Source organism: Scardinius erythrophthalmus (genome assembly GCF_964197995.2).
Source record: "Scardinius erythrophthalmus genome assembly, chromosome: 23".
In the NCBI taxonomy this organism is placed as follows: Eukaryota; Metazoa; Chordata; class Actinopteri; order Cypriniformes; family Leuciscidae; genus Scardinius; species Scardinius erythrophthalmus.
In genome coordinates, this window is record NC_138243.1 from 9,010,231 (window position 1) to 9,031,109 (window position 20,879).

Consider the following 20,879-nt stretch of genomic DNA (forward strand, 5'->3'; position numbering starts at 1 on the left):
GAACTCACGTCAGAGGCCCACACAGAAGAAAATCAATAGTTGAATAAAGCCGTTTTTTTTTTTTTTTAGCATTTCAAACTAGAACTGTTAATGTTAAAAAGCTAATATCTTGATACTTTATTGAAAATGTTGGCGAATAAGGGCCTGTAAGGCTCGCTATTTTGGTTTAAAGTCTGGCAGGTATTTGGAGGGCGTGAACTAGTTTGTTTGCCCTATTATTCTGCAACAAAGTGAGACTGTAATTGTTTGCAGGGCGCTAATGTCGCCGCTGGCTGTCTTCAGGAAGGCCAGACTGTCCTGGTGACAGAATCCAGTTAAACCCAACATCCCACTCTTGCTTTTCTAATACCTGTATTATCTAAAACTGCTAGAGGGAACCAAAAAATGATTAAAGGATTGAGATCAGTCAGAAAGAAGGTGAAGGGGAAGGTCGGTGAAGGGGGCAGTGTTGCGGAAGGCTTATCTCGTTCTTTTCATTTATTTGTTGAGGATGTGTGTGCATTTCTTCTTGTTCGTGGTGAAATATAGATGTTAAATGTATTTTCATAATTTGACCACTCTTGTTGCATGGTAATCTATGATCTCCTGCTTTTTTCAATTATGAGTTTGTTGAACCTCAGCTTGATGAATAAAATTCCTCGGATGCATTCATTTTAGGGCTGGGAAAAGATTAATCGTGATTAATCGCATCCAAAATAAAAGTTTGTGTTTACATAATATATGTGTTTGTACTTGGTATAATTATTTTGTATATATAAATACACACACATGCATGTATAGAAATATTTGCATACATATACTGTATATATTTATGTATAATTTATATTATATATAAATATAATTTTTTATATATAAATAACAGTTTTTCTTAAATAAATACATGCATGTGTGTATATTTATATATACAAATTTAATTATACACAGTACACACACATATATTATTTAAACACAAACTTTTATTTTGGATGCAATTAATCGCGATTATATTACACTCATATATTCAAAATGTAAGGAAAATATGTTATTGTTTTTTACCTGATTGATAAACCACGTGATATTTTTATAGTCATTAAATGTCTTTTGTTGAAAATGGCATAAAAATATATATTTTTAAACCATATGAAACAAACATGAATGCAAAGAGTAGCCTATATTTCATAGAACTTAGCATATAAAGATTCTCCTTTTTTCTATATTTTGGCCACTATTATTTGACCCATATTAACACATTGCAGTTTCTATGTTATTTTGGGAGCTTTTAACAGAATTATGATTAGGGTCATCAGTTGATGAAAACATTTAATTTAATTGCATGAAATGGTGATTAATTAATTATCAATATCTTCTGTGAAAGCCCACCAATGAAGATTATTCAAGAACATTTTTATTCTGCCAGACAGAATAAAGTATAGTAAATAATCAAAGTCAGTATATTGAACATTGTGAGTTTGTTGGTTTTTTTAGGTAAACCAAATGTTAAAATCTACTTGTATATATTGTAATCCATCTTAAAATTATATATGTAACTAGACTGTATTGTAGTTTGAATCGGCTATATGTGGCATTTGATGATCAGTCTTGTGATTTCTTTTTTAAATGTTCGTCAGTTAGTTCTGTCTGGGCTAATGATCTCTCTGAAAGGTCTGATACGTGGTGTGTTTTCAGCAGATTGTGCCACTGATAACGAGGCAGTGACAGCAGGGACGCCAGCGAGCAGACTGTGAATGTCTCTGTGTGGACACACTCCACTGAACATTATTACAGAAGATCTGCAGGGCTGCATTTGAGCGTAATTACGCTATTGGCAGCGGCGTAGGGTCCCTCGTGAGATACAGTTGTTCATCTCTTAAAAGGATGTCAAACCTAGAGGTTTTGAGCATAAAGGGACTTGGGAGATAAGCTGTGGCTTATTAGACAACACTATTTCTTCCTGTTTAACATTATCTTGGTTATGGATTATTGGATAATGTCCATTAGGTGAGAACGTTTTATATTATATGCATTGACCAGAGCATGGAAATAATCCTAGTATGTGGCCCTGTCCCAAATGGCACACTTGATATTGGCTTATGGTCTTTGCTCCCAGGTGTCCCATTTGTCATTTCTGACATTCAGGACGGTGCTCAGGAACGGACACTTTTTTGTACACTCACTGTTTTGAAATTCCCAGCCAACAGCCCATTTGCAAAATGTAGACGCACTAATATCTGGTTACATATGATGTAATGAGTTTGTTTCTTTAGCATTGAAATATGACTGAGATCAGATCAATCCCCCTCACAGTGTTTGGATTTTTTTTTTTTTTTTTATATTTTTGGCCTGAAATCATTTTTTTGAGAGTACATCTGTTCAGCTCTGAATGCCATAATCCAGAGAATGAAATTATATTCCAGGGAAATTGCATTAATACAGGGAAGATTTGGCCAGATAAGAAGGGATTAAGTGAGGAAAAAAAAAAAAGTACAGTAGTTCAGTGTTTGATCCACAAATTATGGTTATTGCCAGCACTCAAACCGATTCTGGTCTGTGTGTTCTCTGCAGTCAGGTGAGTTTCACTTATAGTCATGTTTATCTTGAGCAGTGGAAGCACTTTGTGAGATAACCCTGATAAACATACCCGGATAAGTGCTCAATAAAACAAGTATACATGCTAAAACCTCCCTGTGTCGGGAAATAAACAAGCGGAACAATGGGCCGCATCTCAGTTGTGCAGCAACACCCAGATCATGAAATATGTATAACATTCATATACTGCATTGCTCATTTTCAAACAAAGAGTCACTGATACCTCCTGAGGGAAGAGTGTGTGAGGGTTTGTGATGCTACACATTTAGTCCCCTTGATTACAGTGCTGTTTTTCCATCTTGTGCCACTGACACTGTTGCAATGCTAACAAGAAAAATGTACCGAATACATGCCGGAATGGTGTAATTAATGTTGTTCTCTGTCTGTCTCTCAGGTTTGGTGCAGCGGGGTGGGCAGAGAGGCGAGCGCATGAGGAGAGGGCGTCCTGAGACCCCCATCTCCACCGCTCGCACACACACGTTCACGGACACACCGCGCCTACAGCCCCCCAGCCGCCATGGTAAACCCCTCATCTTCTGTTTGTGTGGCTGATTGAGTATCACGGTTTTGTTCGTACAAGGTTGATGTCTAAATTACGAAATCTCCCTTACATGTGTTTCTGTCCAAGCCGCTCTAATCTAAAACGAGTTAAGATGTGATCGAGAAAATGTGATGGGGAGCTTGAGAGAAAGAGAGAAAAGGGGGGAGGAGATCAGCGTTTGATTAATGGGCCTCACCTCCGGCTTGTGGAAGCAGGGTCTCATGGGAGAGTAGGGCTGTGCTGTTTGAATTATTAAAGTCTGAGAGTTGGGGGGGAGGTTCATAAATAACCCAACGTAATGAGCGCCCTGCTAGCGTGAGCTCTAATGCTAACCCAGCTTGGCCGCCGCAGCCGGGGTGACCTTGGATATGCACACGCAAGCGCATACACTCATACACACCCAAGCGCTTCCCACTGCTTTCATTCTAGCAGCTTTCTGTGTCTTTTGATTCTGTATCTGTATTGATTTATTGTGCACATAACGAGGTGACCTTCCTGGTTTCACTCGACTTCCTGTCAAACTGTGGCCAAAGTGGCAGAACACACACCGACACACACACACAGAGAAAATTCACTAACACATACACTGGCTGTGTGTCAGCTTGACCCTACACCAGGGATCAGCAACTCCGGTCCTGGAGGGCCACTGTCCTGCAGAGTTTAGCTTCAGCCCTGATAAAAACTCACCTGCCTGTATCTATCTAGTAATCCTGAAAACACTTATTGCCTTGTTCAGGTGTGTTTAATTAGGGTTGGAGCTAAACTCTGCAGGACAGTGGCCCTCCAGGACCGGAGTTGCTGATCCCTGCCCTACACTATCTCAAAGAAATTGACTTTCAGAACATTAAAAAAAGCTCTATTTCTTGTAAAGCTAATGGCAGTCAGAAAATAAATGCACAATTCTTGCGTATTGTGTTTCTGGCTTATAGAAAGGTTCTGCATGTAAACAACTTTCAAAAAATGTGCAAAAATAAGAAAATAGCCTTTTACCTTTTAGAAGCTAGAATTACTTCGATGATGACCACTTTAAAGCCTAAATAAAATTAATTTTAGGGAAGAATTTAAGTGCTTTAACAAAACTGCAAGCTTCTCATTTAAGCTTTTTAAGCCCTCTACTTCCCATTGTATGTGGCTTTGTTACCATGTTTTTAAACTTAAAAAAATTAGAATTTAATAAAAAATATTTTCAGTGCTAATCAACATGTTACAAATGAGGAGCTCTTTTCCAAAATGCATATAAATCCATTTAAATAGTTTTCAGGAAAATAATTGTTTTTACCTAGACCCACACATTTTGTGAATATTCAATTTATCCTGTTAAAATGTTTTTTTTTTGGCTCAGTCTGAACATGTTGAACAATGATTATTATCCATTTTTTTCCAAAATGCTATAAATCCATCAATTTTTTCAAAAAATGTATGGTTTGTCTTAAAAAAAGGCATAATAAATACATTGGCATTCAGTAAAGTGTCGAACCCATAAAAAGTAGAACCATTGTCCACTTTACATAGAACAAATCACGACATGACCTTGTGTATGTGAGTGAGTGCGCATTTTACGTTTACGCGCATCTGGAGGTCCTGCAGCGCGAATGAGGCGTTTAGCGCGGCGCGGACGCGTGAATGAGGCGAATTGAGCGTCTGGCGCGATACGCGCGAGTGCTTTGAGGGTGAGAGAGCGAGAGAGAGAGATAATTCTGATTAGTCCAGAGGATATATCGCGTTTAGGCTAAAAATAGGTTCGGTGCTTATCGCAGTTTGGAAAGAAACTGCATCTTGCAGTACATTTTGAACAAGGAAATATAGCGATTTGGCATGAAACGTTGATGACACGACAAACTTTTTTTTTTTTTTTTTTTTTTTTTATGGCGTTTATCGCGTTTTGGAAAAGAGCTCTTCAAATAGACCATCTATACAAAGCATAAATTGCTTGCTTATTCATTTTTAAAGCGGCATTCTCCAGGTCTATGTTCTGGGGCCGCTTGAGATTTACACAATTTGGGCATCAGAAAGCTGCTCACGCACACTGTCACAGTCTGTTTGTGTCAATCTCACCAAACACACATACACTCTCTCACTCATCAACAAGACCTGCATCAGTCAACAGCTTTTTGTGGTTAGCTCAAGTCTATGCCTATAAGTCTATAATAAGTGGCCACAGAGCTTTGCAGATCATTGCCTGACTGGAAGACATTTTAATTAGGGGTGTGTAATTAATTTATTACTGAACACTGACCTCAAAATACACACAGAGATGACACAACATGCCAGTGCCCTTGTGCAGTTATCTATTCCATCTGATATAAATAGACATTGCTACAATAAAAACTGCACTATAACAGTGACATTTTTAATAAATAAACCATGCAAAATTTACATTTCCCCTTCAGTTTTAATGGGCTTTATCCTTCTATGTGCATGCATTTGTCCATCTTACTCCATCCGATTGAGATCGGTTTATCTGAATGTGTCCCCAGTGTGCCATTTCTTAATCCAGTGGTTTGATGAAACTCTCCTTTGCTTGATTATACTTGATTTCTCTCTCTTTCTCTCTCTTCTCTCTCTCTCTCTCTCTCTCTCTCTCTCTCTCTCTCTCTCTCTCTCTCTCTCTCTCTCTCTCTCTCTCTCTCTCTCTCTCTCTCTCTCTCTCTCTCTCTCTCTCTCTCTCTCTCTCTCTCTCTCTCTCTCTCTCTCTCTCATCCTGTTTTCAGTTGATGAATGAATGTAACATTGTAGCGCATCCCATCCAATAAATTGCAATAATCTTTGTGCTTTGTTACTATTGATATGAAACAAAGTCTCAGATTTCAAATTGCGTCCATTTTCTTACGAAATTCAAAAACATAAATACCGCTTTGGCGCTGTGGCGTGAGATCGCTCTGGCACAGCTCAGCTCAAGAGAAGCAGCAGCACATGATCTTCTCTTCCGCCTTAATAATACCAGTTACAGCGCGAAATACGTCAGTAAATCAGCGTGTAAACAATGTCATGTAGCGTCACATTTACCTCAGAAAAACCATATCCTATACCATAAACTCATTAGTCAGCTAGAAAAATTTACTCTAGAGAGGAGCATTTTGCTAAATATATGCACCATATTACATATTCATTATAATTTTTAATGTTCTTCAATTTTGAATGCATGTTTGAATAAATCTGGCAGGTTTTTATGACAGCCACCATTTAAATGTTTATATTTTATATAACTTTATTGTTATAAAAATAAATGTGTAATTTAAGTGTTTGTACAAATCAGTTCATTTGTACCTTCAATATTATAGTAGGCTAATGAAGCCTGTAGGCTACAACTGACTCCCATAGTTTACAGCATTAGTTAAGAGATTTGTTTTCCTTGAGAAAATTTGCCATGTATTGTACCTGATATCCAAATTAATCAATATTGAATTGAATTGAATCGAATCGAATTGTGAAATTTGTGCCAATACCCAGCCCTAGTATACTATTATGCTATTCTGAGTTTAGCCTCTGATTAGTTTAAGAATCTTGGGTTTTGGTTAGTTTTAAGAATGTTTGGTTTCAAATTACAATAAAAATTACATTTGCAATTCTGTACGAAACAATGGACATGAAATGACTTTCAGAATCTTACTAATGTAAATTCTTTTAGCTATAATTGGCACTTTATTAGGTACACATGTTCATCTGCTCATTAACGCAAATATCTAATCACATGGCAGCAACTCAATGCTTGTCATCTTCGCTGTGTTTCATGAAGCATTATTTTGCTTCTCTTCAGCTACAGTATGATAAAGAGGCATCCACCCTTGCATAGACCTTAGAGGGATAGACATACATCTCGTCAGTGGGTTGTACTGTTATTTAATGTGTTTTTGGACAATTGTTCTGCTGACAAAACACTGCAAAAATATCTTTCCGAGAAATTTCAGTTGTCAAAAAATCCCAGACAAAATGAGCTGTGGAAAATTAATGTAATCTAGGACCTTTATACAGCGGATGCCATTAAAAATACGGTAAGTCTATCCCTCGCAGCCTCGATTTCATACCGCTGCTCTGAATCAGGTATATTGCGTGTTCATGTATTTTTGGGGGCGGCGCAATGAAGGGAGGGGTGTGTTTGTTTAAGTTGATTTTTTTTAAATATCAACAGTGTTTCTCAGAAATCGCTTACTGCACCTTTTTTCATTGCAGCCCACTGTGTTTTACAAGGTAGTTGAAGATACCCAACACTGTGGTAATACTGTATGTAACCATTATTCTGTGCACAGCTTGTACGTACTAAGCGTCTTTCTATCCTTATCCATCCTTTCCCTCTCTTCGGTATGATGTGTGATTAAGATGCAGTGCTCTCTGCTCCTCCTTAGCTATTTTACACTCTTTTACACTTCCCAGTATGTTTTACGGCCACTCGCAGGCAGCCATTAGGAGCGCCTCATAAACCCTGTTAAATACTGGCCTGATGCCACCGAGAGGCCGCTGTCACTGCTGGTAACGCACACGCACACATATGCATCTTTATACCCCAGCCACCCACTGCTGCAGATGCTGAAAGACACATGCTCACCAAGGCTGCTTTAATGTTCTCGAACACGTGTAGTTTGTATAGCAGTGTCAAAGTGTTCACTCTGCATCACAGTAATTGATCAACTCCATTAAAGGTTGCAGCCTTCAACCATCAGTGCCTCGCACTCGACAAACAAGCCCGACTGTCTTGTTGAAGCCTCCAGTGTAAAAATGTCACTCTGTGAATTCCGATTGAAACAAATGAATCTTGTATTTCTTTTCTTGCTAGTTAAACAACAGCTGGCGTTCAGAAGATGGATGCGTCGTGTCGTTTTTATGTGTATATTCTGTGAAAGGTCACACCCCCCCGGGGACTGCAGTGGCGCTGATATGAGCTTTGATACGCTATTGAGCAAGTCTGCTCTCGAATGTAGAAATGGTGCAGGAAGAGCGACAGAATGAAAATGACGGGATTAGGGAATGGAACTCGTGTTGAATAGAGCTGATATCATTGAGATTCCGTGCTGTGAAGGTTGATGAATGAATTGATGAAAGAAATGACTGGTAGTGCACACCTACCTTTTTATTTCCATCTTCTTTTTTTTTTTTTTTCGTCGTCGTCGTATTTTGCTGCATGCAAAGACTAGCTCTCAATGCGCAAAAATCTGAAAAATCTTTATTTTTGATATCCTTGTTGGTTTGCAAGATAATTTGATCGTATTGAAAATGTGCGTAAAAAATGTTAGCAGGTAAACCGCTTGAAACATGAAATACCATGAGATTCTTTTAATTTTCTACTTTCTATTCATCAAAGAATCCTGTGTCATGGCTTCCACAAAAATTGTACAGCTGTTTTTTCAGCATTGATGGTAATAATAATCAGAAATGTTTCTCAAGCATCAAATCTTTGAATGATTTGTAAAGGATCATGTGACACTGAAGACTGGAGTAATGATGCTGAAAATTCACAGGAATAAATTACTTTTTAATATATATTCAAATAGAAAACATTTATTTTAAATTGTAATATTTCACAATATTACGTTTTTTTTTTTTTTTTGCTGTATTTTTTTTTTATCAAATAAATGCAGTCTCGGTGAGAATGAGACTTCTTTCATTTAAACTGCTTACCTCTAACAACAAATTTTTTATAGCCTGACAAAAACACAATACATATTTTACAAAAATGCTAATAAAACATGCAAAGCAGTGGCCAAAGATGCACGTGAACATCCCAATTAAAAAAAAAATGTAATAAAAAATAGCCCATACTGAATCCCAGAATGCACAGCTCTCCAAAAAAATCAATAAGCTAAATAACATAATCTGTTTTTACACAATTTTCTTTTTTATTGTAATTGTCTTTAAATTGGTTGTTAAAGGCTTGTAATTGTCTTGAATTTGTTACAAAAGCGCTGCTTTGATGGCAAAAAGATACTACCTGTGCATTAAATGGTTTTATTGGGCACCTTCCAGCCAATTAGAATATATCATGTTCTGTCTGAATACTCGATTCTATTTGGCTGGAAGGTGTGCAAGAAAATTGTTTAATGCACAGGTAGTTCCAGTCAGTTTAATCAAGGTAGCACACACACCCCACTTGAACACCGAGATCATAGATCACGCTGCGCACACACAGAAGAATTTTTACCCTTTCGGTCAAATATTGTGCAGCAAACATCAATAACAGCTTTAACTTGTCAATGCTGGCAAATGACCATGGTGTAAGCGGGATAATCCACAGCTAGCTGTGCATTAAACTATTTTAAAATGCACTCCACTTTAAGTCGGGTGGTTATTTGCATTAAATATTGCCATGCATTAAAATAGTTTAATGCACATCTACTGTAGCTGTGGGTTATCTCCCTTGTACGCACGCATATGTGTGTGTGTCTATATATATATATATATGTGTGTGTGTGTGGTTAGTTGCATTCTATTATACATTTAGCATTATTTCACCACTTTTAGCACCATTTTTCGGTCACGTCCTGCCAGCTGAGAAGCGTCTCCCTGAATTCTAATGCAGGAATTGAGAATTTGTTGGTTATTAGATCTAGTCACGAAGTGGACGACATTACATGAGACTGACTGAAGGTGAGAGACAGTGGTTGATGAAAGAGTGTAGGATTGTGGGTAAGTGGGAGCAGGAGGGCTTCATGTCTGATTAGAAGAGGTTGTTGGGTGACTGTCACTGAGCTCAAATTGATTTCCACCCGTGAGGATGATGTAGAACACACTGACACCTGCAGACATGGGTTAATACAGCACATCCGTGTCTGATGGAGTGTTCCCAGTGAGTCGGGTGTGAGACACGGCTTCAGACACACATGTGAACCTCTTTCTGTAAGCTCTGTAGATGTTACTTCCATAGACGTTTGTTTTGCCATGAAGGCAAGCAGAGGTGAGTTTGATTGATTAAAGTTTAATCTGCCGCTAAACGCTTCGCTCTAACCTTGCACGTCTGTCTCACGCACACTTTACTTTAGAAGATAAATTGAAGAAGTCAGCCAAGGTGATCTTCTGAAGTTGTTAACATAGTGGTGTGTGTGTAGGTGCGTGTAACGCATCTTTATCAGTGCTACTGGTATCTAGTTGTTTCTTCAACTACGGGTGCTTTTGTGCTGTTGACTTAGAGAAATAACTAGTTTGTTTGATTTGTTTTGTGACCTTCACATAAAAAGTCTTAGTTTTAATAAAAATTCACTCCTGAGACATAACGGGCCCTATCATATGCTCGCGACACAAGTGTTTTTTGCTAGCTTCAGCCTGACGCAGTTATCATTTTCACGTCCTGCACCAAGTTGTTTAAATAGCAAATGCGTTGGTTCCCATTTGTACGGCCATGGGCTGCTGGTTTGAAAACGAGGTGTGTTCAGGCGCATTGTTGGCGCGTTGTTATTTTGAGGCAACTGAAATTAACTGCAGTATTTTTTTTATTTAAAGAGCTCGTTAGTAATGTGTGCCTATAGGCGGGTGCATGACGCGCGCACACTCTGCTTATTACACACACAGGGCAGCAGCACACAAACATGCCCAATATTAAAAATAAAAGGATTACAATCTAACAGATTAATATTGTGTACATAAAGATATGGTGGAATCCAGCTTGTCCCGTAGATGATCTGCTTGAGCTTTAACCTCACGCATAAGCAGATCTGTTTTCTCGCAAGAGAATCGTTCAGTTTTTTCGCTTGCAAATTCCGCATGTAAATAGCAATTCGCCATGGCGCGAGCGCAACTGGCTTTATAAGGGAATGGGAGATGAGACTCTGATTGTTTTAATGCACTTTACACCCACAACACACCCATTACTCATTAAGAGAATTTTAGAACATGTGTCGAACGCGCCAACCATTTTTCCCTTCATTAATCTCGCAAAAGTGGATTCGGGCACGCCCTAAGTGCACTTGCGCCGTGCGCTTTAGACCATGCGCTTGGATGGTAAAAATAGGGCCCAACATGTCCACAGCTGAATAAATGCTTCATTGGTATGTGCACAGTTTTTGCATCTACAACTACTCGGCGTTATGTATTGTTTCTTACTATGTTTATTTTTCAAGCTAATGAGATTTTTCTCTCTCCGTCAGAGGTCCATTCGGTCGTTCGGGAACGATGACCGTCATGTCATGGCTAAGCACTCCACCATCTACCCTTCCTCTGAGGTCCTGGAGGCGGTGCAGAGCCTCGTCTCCACTGTGGAGTGCGCCCTGAAACATGTGTCTGAGTGGATGGACCAAACTCAAGCCAGCCAAACAAATCAGTCAAATTCACCCAGCGCACAGGAGGAGGAGACAGAGGCCAGCGCTGACGAATCACCAGAAGGCAGCACAAAGTGAGTGTTCCCAGTACATGCTGGGAAAATGGACAGAATCTGTTAGCTGTTGATTTATTGGCTAAAAATCTTTCTGATCCAGAGATGGTAGTCATATTTTGTGTGTTTGGTCTCAGCGAGGGCAGCAGCTGTAGCAGTGGTCCCAGTGAAGGAGGGGTGTTATGTGGAGTGATGAGGATCGGTCTGGTGGCCAAAGGCCTCCTGATTAAAGATGACATGGACCTGGAGCTGGTGCTCATGTGCAAAGAGAAACCCACCAAGACACTGCTGTGCACCGTCTGTGACAACCTCCCGCTGCAGATCGAGGTAACGACACGTGCTCACACTTATAACACCTGCTGACAGAAAAGCCAAATGAGCTACCAAAATACACACTTGATAAGTGTCCTTCACAACCTCCTTTACTGGTGGAGTTTTGATCTGCCGTGGCTAAATATACACTCAAAAAGTTACTGTTTGCGTTTCATCTGTTAAAAAACTGCACTGCGGTACACTGCGACTAGTTTTGCCAAGAAGAACAAGAGAAGCTTGTCTACAATTGAACACGTTTTCCTCTGGATTTGCATTTGTTTCTTGCTAATAATGAAGCATGTATTGTGGTAATGCACTCATTAAAATATGCTTGTGAAGGTGATTTGTAATTATATGTTACCAAACAATTGTTGCAATACTGTTGCAATTTCTCCTGAACATTTGCAACTGTAACGGCTTCTGTAATTTCTATTATTTGCAGTACATAAACACAAATTGCTGCACAACAAACACTTATTTTTTACTCTTTTTAAAAATCTCAAAGGTGCTTTTATTGCTAACTAAAACAAAAAACATATAATTTTCATTAATTGAAATAAAGCTGAAATAAAACTTAAATTTTAGATTAAAACTTAGAAATGTTTCCTTGGCAACTAAATGAAATAAAATGTTTAATTTGAAGTTCTAAAATTAGTAAAGCTAAAACTAAAATAACTACATAAAACTAATGAAAAAACTAATAAAAACGAATAAAATTTTAAATAAAAAGCACGCAACAAAATTACAAAAAAATGTATCATTTAAAATAAATAATAAAGAGCATAATAGCATATAAATAATACTAGAATTACACTGAATCTCAGATAAATTCTGTCAAAAAACATTTCTGTAATAAATTTAGATTGTAGGACAATAATGGGTCAGTCTCTATGGGACAAGACATCCCAGAGGGTTTAAAATCAGAAAGCAAAAATGTAAAATGTGCATTTTTGCACTATAATAACTGCCTTTCATCTAAAATTACTATTGTAATAATAGTACTAGTTTATGCAGGTGAACTTTCGGTTTTACATTACCAATGTAATTCCTGTGGGAGGAATTTGCTCCATGTAAACAGTACTGTAGATGTCATGTCCCTTTCTGGTTTCTTGCCCCTTCCATGTGGAAGAATATTGTTTACTGATATTACATGGTCATAACAAGAATATTTTGATGTAACTTTTACAAGTTCAGTAAGTCAGTCTATCAAGCCTAGTCTCAGTTTAATGTGTATGATGTTTTGTGACTGTATTTTATCGGAGACTGCATGTTTGAATGTATTTTAGGGTATTTACACTTATAGTTTGGTTATCTTCGTTCTTTTGATCCAGACCAAAAAAAGAGAGATATATTTAGTCCTGGTTCAGTTAGCATTCACACTGTCATTTTTAAGATCGAACCAAAAAAGTAAAAATAAACATAGCTCCTATATGACGAGAAGAACATTCTTACGCGTTCTGTCTTCTTTAGGTCACATCTTGTGATATCCTGTCCTGTTTTTGGAGCGTCTCGGTCCGCTTGTTTGATGGCACCAGGGTTCAGATGGCAGTGTTCACACTTATTCAAATGAACCACACTAACAGAGCAATCGCACAAGAGTTTGTTTTGCGACACATCACACTGCCAGGGTTGTAGACTCAAAAGTGTTTTGAGGGAAATGAAACTGCAGATTTCCATACAGAAAAAAAGCTGCAACATACGAAACAGACCTGCTCTATTTACATGCATCATGTGTAATTAATCTAAACCTGCCAACAACCGGTTTCCCTAATTAGACACTTAGGACAGGCCTGGAGGGTGGGGAGATCTGCGGTGACCCAGTCTGAACCCCCTATCCAGACAGAAATCCCATTAAAGCAGACTGCACTGCCAGCAGGTCAACTCTCCGTATAATGGATCTGTTCGTAATGGAACGGCAGTCCCCTACTTTACCTTTCGTTACTTTCTTCCTCTTTCTCTCTGTAGCAGTCAGCGATTGAGTGATAGACATGCACATTTCCTGTCTCAGCTGTGTGTGTGTGTGTGTGTGTGTGTGTGTGTGTGGACAGCCCCCCCCCCCCCACACACACACACAAGGGTCACTGTGGTGGGACTGGGAGATGTAATTGATCCTCTGGTTTACATGAAAAGACCAGACGGATTGGAAATGTGCGGCTGGAATTAATTGAATGGATTACAAACCGGTTCCCCACATCAAACCGGATTACGTTAAACATTATAGTAAGCATCTGTGCTGTCTGGTTTGTAAATGCATTGTGATGGTGTGACCAACTTGTGGTCATGTGATAACAAAAAGCCTTAAACATTAGATTCTTGTCCAGTTTGTTTTCAGTAGGTGTGTTCTGCACTTTTAACCTTATAAAGCCTTGGGCAAAACTTTGCTGAAAAGACTGTAGTACACAATGAACTACAAGCCTTCTGTCGTCTGATAGTTCATCCTTTTTTAACAAGTAAAGTAAATTGTAAAGACGTCCCCCTTCAGGTGGTGGTACACATGTCTTTTTGATCTGAAATCTTTAATGATAAAGTAAACATAGGAATAACTTTTATATTGTTATTTATATTTCAAGATGAACATTTACTGGACTGAAACAACTTTTACTTGATTATCTATAATCACATTTGTGAGTATCAAATATTATACATCAGAGCTTTGACCATAAAACTAGGCATTTAAATATCATCTTACTAGACATATTATTGGGAGATATAGAGTTACAAGTGATATTTAGATACTTTTTTTAACATATATAATCTGTTATACTCTCACTGAATTTACATACAACCCCACTGATTTATATTACAAGCAATCAGAATTTCATCTTACCTTTTGGCCATATAAATATCAGCAACTGCACCAATTTGCATATTTTTGCTCAGTTTGGGCCTCTGGAAATATTTTTCCTCATCAAGTATGAGCTCAATATTCTCCTATATCATAATATATGAGCCATAAAAGCCTGACGTGTGAAATTATACTTTTTATTTATTTATTTAGATTTTGTCTAAACATTTCACATTTTAATGTGGGCAGTTTTGCAGCTTGGTGTCGGTAAGTGATATATGTTCGGGAAGAAAAATAAAAGTTACTTTGTCGACATTTGGACTGTCATATTAACACATTTTTGCTACATGATTATGGTGGCCAAAATAATTCTCTAACAATATAATTGTGATTAGAAGTTACTATATAATGATACGTGTAGTTTGTAACATGAAATCAACTTTTCATTTTGTTACTATCATGGTTATTGTCAATACCAGTACATAGAGACACCCCTTGTCTATATTAAACATCAAATAATTTCCAAATAAAAGAGCAAGAAATTAAAATTTTCTATGAAATGATCTGTTTAAATAGTTCACAACACTATTATAAAGCCATAGATATGATCATTCATTCTGGGTTATTTTTGCATGTTTTTGACCCTTTGGAATTAAAACTCTGACCCCTACAGAAATTGACAGAAGAGAAGTATGAGATACAGCACTGTATTCCCGAGGCCGCCATCTTGGTCTGCACCACGACAGAACCCAAACTCACACTGAAGGTGATGCTCACCTCCCCGCAGATGAAAGACGACCTTGAGACGGAGGAGCAAGGTTTGAGCCTGCATGTGACCTTCTTCCTTTCTTTTTTCTTTTCTAAACAGGAGGTGAAGGGGAGGGCGGGATGGATGAATGTTTGTGTGTGCATTTTAAGCGATGGTCCATTAGAAGAACGAGCTTTAGTCTCTTCCTTACTCTGCGTCCAGAACTCTCTTAGGGCCGTGCACATAAAGCACACACACCACTGGACTCATCTTATAGTCAACACACACACATAGAGCTGATTCAGCAGTAGGTTGAGTGGTCTGCGCGCTGTCAGACTCTTGACCCGCGGGGCCGCTCACGGGGGGTGCTGAACAACAGCGGGAGGAGAGTAAGAGAGTAGACACAGACATAAGAGACAACATGAAACACTTCTGTAATGGGACACTATTAAGTGAAGCCGAATATTCAGTCAAGAACAATTCAGGGTGGGACTGTTTATCCATTATTTCATCCATATTACATACTCAACCTGGACAGTAAGAGCAGCCCAGTGCACTTTGGGTACAATTCGGGTAGTGGTCGTGTTGTTTTCCTGCCTTTCATCTGATAATTCTCTGATAAATTAAAATTCTCTTCATGTCATTTCAAACCTGTATGACTTTCTTACTTTAGCAAAACACAAAAGAATAACTGTTGAAGTCCAAATAATGAAAGTCAATGGGGTCCAAAATTACACTGGACCCCACTGACTTTCATTGTATGGACAAAATAATTTATTTTGTGTCCATAGAGGAAAGTAAGTCATGTTAGTTTGGAACAGCATGAGGTGAGTAAATGATGACAGGATTTTTTTTTTTTTTAGGTGAACTATCCCTTTAACTCACTTTCGTCCTGTCTTTAATCCACACTTTTTATCTCTCTTTAAGTCTTGACATTAATATGAATGCGTTATGTCAAGTCTAATTTGGGCTTAGGGTCAGTAATTCCTGATGCAGAGGCATTTGAGCTCAGAACACGAGTTAAGTCAAGATGGAAGTCTGTTATTGGAGTTTCTGGTGCCGTGACCCGTGACTGACCGCTTTGACAGCCGAAGCGGTTGTATCTTTAGAGGATGGCGTTTAGGCTATAACAATTAGAGCTGCAGTCGTGCGAAACAGGCTGTTTCTTTCTCTCGCTCTCTCCCTCATACACTGGCTCCTTGCCTCTTTCACACACACACACACACACTCACACACTCACACACATACACACTGTCATACACATTCTGTCGCTCTATGCAAATATGCAAATGCTTTGCCAACGAAAAGGTTGCAGCCCTGTTGTACATGCTTGAGTGCTCTTCGGTTGCAGTGGCAGTAGCAAACCTCAATACCTAAGAGGGTGATAGAGTTACCTAGATGTGTTATTGTTACGACCTTCATGGATTTCCATAAGTACCACCACAGATTTCTGCTGAATTTGATAATTTGATTTCTAAGTAATGAAGTATACTTGGTAACTGTGTTGAACACTGTGTTGAAATAAAATCAGCATAGAAAATGCAAGAAAAGTCTCCAGTCACATTTGCCAGTGTTTGCGTGAATTAATCCAGACATTTCAATAGGGATCCACGTCATCTAGAGTTTTGCATGAGGGTGAAAGATTTTTCCCAAGCAGATTTTTACATAGTGAACTGAACTCACCATGCTGACCAACAGAAAGTTGCTTGGTTTGAAAGTGACTTCTGTGTGAGCTGTGATTTCATATATCGGCAAACTATTGACAAAAGACAATGGACCTCTTGTGACTGCACCTTTAGTTATTCAGTTAGCTATCTATAGATATGTTAACCATTTAACCAACTTGAATCAATTTACTCGGCAAGAACTTTTGCTTCAGATTGTTAAAAATCCAATCCAATCCACTTTATTTATATAGCACAATTTAAACAAGCACAAGGTTTCCAAAGTGCTATACACCACAACAATAAAAAACACAATGGGATAAAAAAAAAAGAAAAGATAAACACAATAAGATAAAAGTAAAAAAACTGACTACTATCTGATCTTATAGCACCCCTAGTGGCAGCACAGAAAATGCAACTTATACTTGTGTTTAGTGATACTGGCCAATACTGGGCCATTTTGAGATGATCAACACTGCCAAATAACAGATAAAAATTGGCACTGTTAATGAATAATGCTCAATTCTCCAAAGTAAATATTGTTTAAAAAAATGTTTTACATTTTCAGCCTTATATCGACTACCCTGCTCTCTATTCATTGCTATCAGCATTGGGAAAAAATACTATTTTGGTCACCTGCTAATTGCTTTTTTTTAATGCATTTTCGAAAGCAGTGCCACACAAAATAGCATTTGTGCTGCATCAAGGCCAGCGTGCCTTAATCTCGCTCTCTCTGACACACACACTCTCATTGGTTTGCTCACACCACCATCCTCTTTGATGTGGATTGTTAGAAGCAAGGGGAGGAAAATGAAAGAATGTATCCGGATTGAAGAATCAATACCTGTGCCAGCACACACCTCATCCATCTAACAGATGTGTCAGATGTGGACACTGTCCCTGGAGTGTGGGATGACAGATGTCAGGAGGGAGGGAGGGACAGAGAGATGGAGCGATGGGTTGTAGATCACCACAAGAGCACCTCGTATTTTCATGACCAGGTCAAGGGCCCTGTCCCGTTGAGAAACTGCTCAATCTCAGGACCGGCCCGAATGTGCAGTTCTCATCAGCTCGCGCACAGACAATGCACACTTGCATATACAGCACATGATACTCACACTCGTAGACTAGGTGTTTTTAGGACCATTAAGATATTTTACATTTTGTGATGTTATTTCATGACATTTACGGACTGTATTAAACCATAAAAATGTCATAGCATGTTTCCTACATCTCTGCAAACATATTAAGTTTACATACTTGTTTCTCTGAAAAGCAATGCTACAGCCAGTTATTCTACTTCGAAGTGTGCGTTCCATGTTGGAATATCTGTTTTATCCCGCCCACTGCCAATTTACACAATAGTATTTAGACTCCCTGGGTTGCCAGTTGGCAGAAAACAATGCGATGGAAGCCAGCAAAGGAACTGGGTCACAGATTGCGAATTCTACCCGACCTAAATAGCCTTGGTATTGAAAACATTGAAAACATTGCAAACGTATACATTAGCTGATTAATTTACACTGTAAGGCTCGTTGCTTCTTTTGCGTGTCCTTAATCTGGCAATCCGAGGCTGAGGAGGAGGGGGTGGGGAAAAATCTATACAATATTTTGAATTTGCAGTACACTGTTCAACCACTAGCTGTCAATATTACAAAGTGCCCCTTAAAATTTTCCCCTTTATTTGTTGATTTAAATACAGAATCATTGTATTAAAGTTATTTTTTTTTACTGTAATAAATCAAAAAGAATCACCCTTGAGGTCATAACAATGTCACAATTTAAAAAAACAAATGGTCCTATTTAGCTGAATGGCGTCATTAACCTTGTTTTTTATTTAATTTTTTCATTATTATTTAAAAATGATATATTTAATTTAATATAGGAGTCCAAATGTCTATATTGTAAATATGTGATTCATTACTTTTTCAATTCAGCTTTTTGTTTTGCTGATAAATGTAACTTTTATAAAAAAAAATCTATTAAACCTCAAAAACATAAAATAGAGGCCGTTTACTAGATGCCTCAGACTTTTGGACCCCTCTGTATGTTTTTCCACCCGTGTTTGTGTATGATCAGATTAATAATGCACTGAAGCATTTGTCTCATTTTGAATGTGTGGAAGTTTGTGGGGTGATCAATGATGGATTGATGTTGATTTTTGCGGTATGTGTGAGTCATTGATTAGAGGGCGGGCTAAACCTTTCCATCACTCTGACAGATCTTCCTCTTTAAACCATCCTCAGCTGGGCTGCTCTGATTAAAATCCAGAGAGTATTATGAAAGAGTAATGGTTCAGTTATCATCATATAATCTCTAAATAACCCCCGTACACCTGAACGCCTTTTCCTGCATTTACACAGCGGCAGCATTGTCTTTTTTCTTTTTTATCTATTTGTTTATCTGCAGAGGAACACAATGTGATGGTCTCACTGGTACGTAGATGCTCACCTACTGAGCCAATATAAGAAAAGATTAGCAAACGTTGAAGAATGAACCTTACGTATTGTTTGGGTGGGAGAGATGAAGAAAAATGGTCTGACAACTCAAAATGTTAGTGTGTGTTGTGTGCGAGCGATCTCTTCTCTTGTTGTGACTGGTCTATAACAATACCCACTGCATGTCTTCATTACTCCAGTGTCAATCCAAGCACAAACTGGCACGGATTCGCTGAGGGTGTTAGCGTGTGCTGATGCTGTTGACATTTACTCCTAACCAGGCACGACGCAGGAAATTAGAAAAATATTTTGAGATGCAGCCAATCAGAAAGTATTTGATGTTTTATTCAGTGTGCAGATTTCTTCAGATATAGACTTTTAGAAACGAAAACATGCTTTTCACACTCACATTAGTTTAGTTAGTCTTTTAACAATGTCCAACACTGTATACGACTGTTCAAAAGTTTGATTGAATGTAAAGACATTTATAATCTACCAAAAAATTATATATTTCAAATAAATGCTGTTCTTTTGAGCTTTCTATTGGTCAGATCCTGAAAAAAATGAAGACTGCTGAAATTTCAGCTTTGCGCCACAGGAATAAATTACATTTTAAAATATTCAAATAGAGAATAGTTATTTTAAACTGTAATAATATTTCCCAATATTACTGTTTTTATTGTATTTTTAATCAGATGATTGCAACCTTGGTGAGCATGAGAGACTTAATCTCACCAACCCCAAACTTTTGAATGGTAATATAAATGTCAGAGGAGAATGTTGTCTTTTTTCACTGTACTCATTTATGAACCAGCACATGTAACTTACACCACATCTCAAATTAATAATTTTCACATGCAGAATTTTTTAACAAAATAATTTAAAAAAGTCTTATACTCTAGCATTTTATGTTTAATTGGATGTATAAGATAATATCTTCACACTTTTTGAGTAATTTTGACTGGAAATTACACACTGTAAAATATGAATCAAATGAATTTTCCAAGAGTTTTATTGTGACCTTTATATAACAAAAAGTTTAAATCTGTTGGTTTTCAAAAAAAAAAAAAAAAAATCAACACTTTATTGGCATAAAAGTGCCGAAAGTTGAAGAAATACCAATGCATCTGTGGGTACTGGGATTTTGGCCCAATCTGAGTGCTCTGTGGGCGGAGCTACTCAGCATAAAACAAAACAAAAATATATTTAGTAAAGTGACTCAAAATGTATTTTTGCTTGTGACTTTTGCAGCTCATTAGCACAAAACATTCACACATTAATTAAAATTAAAATTGTATTACGGCGTGCCTGGTTAGGATAGTGTGTAACGCCAATTGAACAGCCTCATTTGGCGTGTTTTAGGCTGGGTTTAGTATTTCATAACACTTGGCACATGCTAACACGTTTTGCGAATCCTTCCTCCAGTTTCCAGCCAGCCAAGGAGATGCACTGAGGTTTCATCTCTTTTGGATGCACTGGACCAGCTGAGCCGATTGGCTTCCTCCTTTCTCCCTCCTGCTGTGCCTTAAC

At 38.0% G+C, this 20,879-nt stretch overlaps 1 protein-coding gene across 4 annotated transcripts in view; it reads left to right on the forward strand.

Annotated features, from left to right (window-relative positions):
- strbp (spermatid perinuclear RNA binding protein) overlaps window positions 1–20,879 on the forward strand; it is a 104,167-nt gene that overhangs the window by 59,439 nt on the left and 23,849 nt on the right. For all 4 annotated transcript variants that reach the window (XM_081354591.1, XM_081354593.1, XM_081354592.1 and 1 more), the window contains exons 3-6: window positions 2,960–3,085; window positions 11,179–11,423; window positions 11,540–11,729; window positions 15,173–15,317. In XM_081354591.1, coding sequence (XP_081210717.1) covers window positions 3,083–3,085; window positions 11,179–11,423; window positions 11,540–11,729; window positions 15,173–15,317 — 583 coding nt within the window. In that variant the 5' untranslated portion in view covers window positions 2,960–3,082. The remainder of the gene's footprint in view (window positions 1–2,959; window positions 3,086–11,178; window positions 11,424–11,539; window positions 11,730–15,172; window positions 15,318–20,879) is intronic.